Below are 2,500 nucleotides of genomic sequence, written 5' to 3'. Positions count from 1 at the left end.
TAGTTGATTCATGATTCATAGTAAATCTTTCCTGAATGTAGGGCTACACAAACAACACATGAAAATGGAAGAAGGATAGTACACACAAGATTTTTATCCATTTAAAGAGTACCAACGGACAAAAAAAATCTTAGTCCAATTTCAGTGAGAGGGGACTGTGATCGATGTAAAGCCTGGTATCTAATAAATATATGCCAGAGACCCTTATTTAGATACATTGTACTTTCATCATATTGTATCTCGTTATAGAATAAAGTGAATAAAGAATTAAGCATAAGCTTCGTGTAACTACAAAGGCCCATGAATTTTATGTAACCATATTCAATGTGAGAGAAATGTATTCTTAGGATATGTACAGAGAAATTAAGAAAAACATTTGCAAGGTAGTTTGCACACTGCAGTAAAGAGGAAAAGGCAGGAGCAGTTACGGCATGTTAGTAGTAGCAGTAGCACATTTTTATGACTCTCATTCCTTTTTACTTTATATCAGATCTTATCATAATATCAGTTAGTGCATCTATCAAAACATTGTTAGTCATAGTTTTCACAAGTTTTCAGGCTCCTGCTAATTACCGGAGCATCAGATCTTGTTTCACTTGACTCTGGCTTTGTCTCTAAAACTGGCTCTGGCTCTGGCTCTAAGACTTGCTCTGGCTCTGACTCTGTTTCCACAGCATATATTTCTTCTGCGAGCTCAATATACTCTGCATCAGCCAGATGTCCACCTTCCCTTGGTATGGATGCATCCTGGGGTGTCTGAGGAAAAGCCTTATTGTTTTAGGGAATCATATATTGCCTTTCTGTTCAATCCAGTCACTAGGACCTCTGTGACCAAACTGCCATATAAAAATGCACCAGAAAACCATTAACTGGGCTGCCTTAAAAAAAATTAAATGAAATTAAAAGAAGAATATAAGACTACATGCATGTTTTTAAAAAATATATAAACACATTAAATCATAATGATTATTGCATTTCACATTCTGAAACTGTGTAATACAAATCACATACAGTGATTTACCATGACAAAGAAAATTTTTGTCTCAATGCAGAATGAAGTAAAACAGTGGAGATATCAGTAACATCCCATTCCCTTCACATTCTAGACACTTGCTGGTCTAATTTATTCACAGTTTTAAATATTTCTTTGGACAGGAGAGTTGAAAAAACATCACAAGTTTTTCTTGTACATTTCTTCTTTTTCATTCCTGCAGAACTACAATCCACAGTAAAATTAATAGATCTTTGTTTCCCTAAAGAAATATTTGCTATGTATCATATAAATCTTATCTATACTCTAATAAGATCTGTCCTTCAGAAAATAAATATCTTGAAGAAAGGAAGTTCAGTCCAGCATCAATAAACTATTAATAACTAAAACATTAATAACTAGTGCTAATAAGATTAATCAACAGTTTCAGCAAATTCACTGAAAAATCTGGTACCATTGATAAACCAGGATTTTTTTTTTTTTTTAAGCTTAATGAACCTCTGACTTTTCTGCTCTGCCACTAGGTAAAGGAGCCTACGGTTTCATTTACTAACTTTACAGCTTCCACAAAAGCACACTCCTTTATCAGAATTAAAGTGATGATCTAATGACTAATTTCTTATCCATTGCCTCATGGAATTATATGACAGATGTTTCCCAGTGCAGATATTCTTATGAACTGATGAGGCCTCCTAACCATTGCATATATATGCATTAACTTTGGTCAATGAGGATGTATGTGGAATAAAAAATAAAAAAACTCTCTGCTTTCCATCATAACCGTAACATCAATGGGCCAAAGGAAACAATAGCAAAAAAGAAAAATAATAATAATTTGAAAAAATATTAATAAAAAAAAAGAATCAAAGAAAGAAAGAAAAAAAGAGAGATCTCCCTTGACAAGGAGTGCACAGGACCTTACCTTGGCATTGCCGTCAACGGGGAAACTCTCTGGAATCAGCTGAAGTGCATCACGCTCATAGGGGATTCCACACCATCCACGGAACCGAGTCATCTGGGGGAGAGGTTTCAATTTACTCTCTCTTTGAAAATAAGTTATTTAGGTTTTTATTGCAAAAAAATCAAAATGTATTTTTCTGACAGACGATGATAAACAGGCATTATTTAACTCTATATGTAATTTTCAGATTACACACATGACTTTTCTTGCTATATCCTTCCACACACACACAAAAAATGTGTGTTATATATACATATATATGCATATATATACAGATATGTATATATACATACATATACATATGTTTCACATATATATACACAAATATATACATATACAATATATATGTATGTATACATGTATGTATGTATGTATGTATGTATGTATGTATGTATGTATGTATGTATGTATATATATATATATATATATATATATATATATATATATATATATATATATATATAATATATATATATATATATAATACATATACATATACAGTCATATTGTACGATTTTACCTAATGGTGGTCTTAGTGCATGTTCATG

At 32.0% G+C, this 2,500-nt stretch overlaps 1 protein-coding gene across 4 annotated transcripts in view; it reads right to left on the bottom strand.

Moving 5' to 3' along the window:
- Nucleotides 1-2,500, bottom strand: part of LOC119597057 (integral membrane protein 2B-like) — a 22,038-nt gene that overhangs the window by 6,444 nt on the left and 13,094 nt on the right. For 2 of the 4 annotated variants that reach the window (XM_037946503.1, XM_037946502.1), the window contains exons 3-4: nucleotides 1,914-2,006; nucleotides 574-756 (exon numbers count right to left, since the gene is read on the bottom strand). In XM_037946503.1, coding sequence (XP_037802431.1) covers nucleotides 574-756; nucleotides 1,914-2,006 — 276 coding nt within the window. The remainder of the gene's footprint in view (nucleotides 1-573; nucleotides 757-1,913; nucleotides 2,007-2,500) is intronic. The other 2 variants (XM_037946505.1, XM_037946504.1) reach the window with 1 other exon arrangement.

This window comes from Penaeus monodon, chromosome 38 (genome assembly GCF_015228065.2).
Source record: "Penaeus monodon isolate SGIC_2016 chromosome 38, NSTDA_Pmon_1, whole genome shotgun sequence".
NCBI classification, from domain to species: Eukaryota; Metazoa; Arthropoda; class Malacostraca; order Decapoda; family Penaeidae; genus Penaeus; species Penaeus monodon.
The sequence above is the reverse complement of the archived record's forward strand: the minus strand, read 5'-3'. Positions and strand labels throughout refer to the sequence as shown.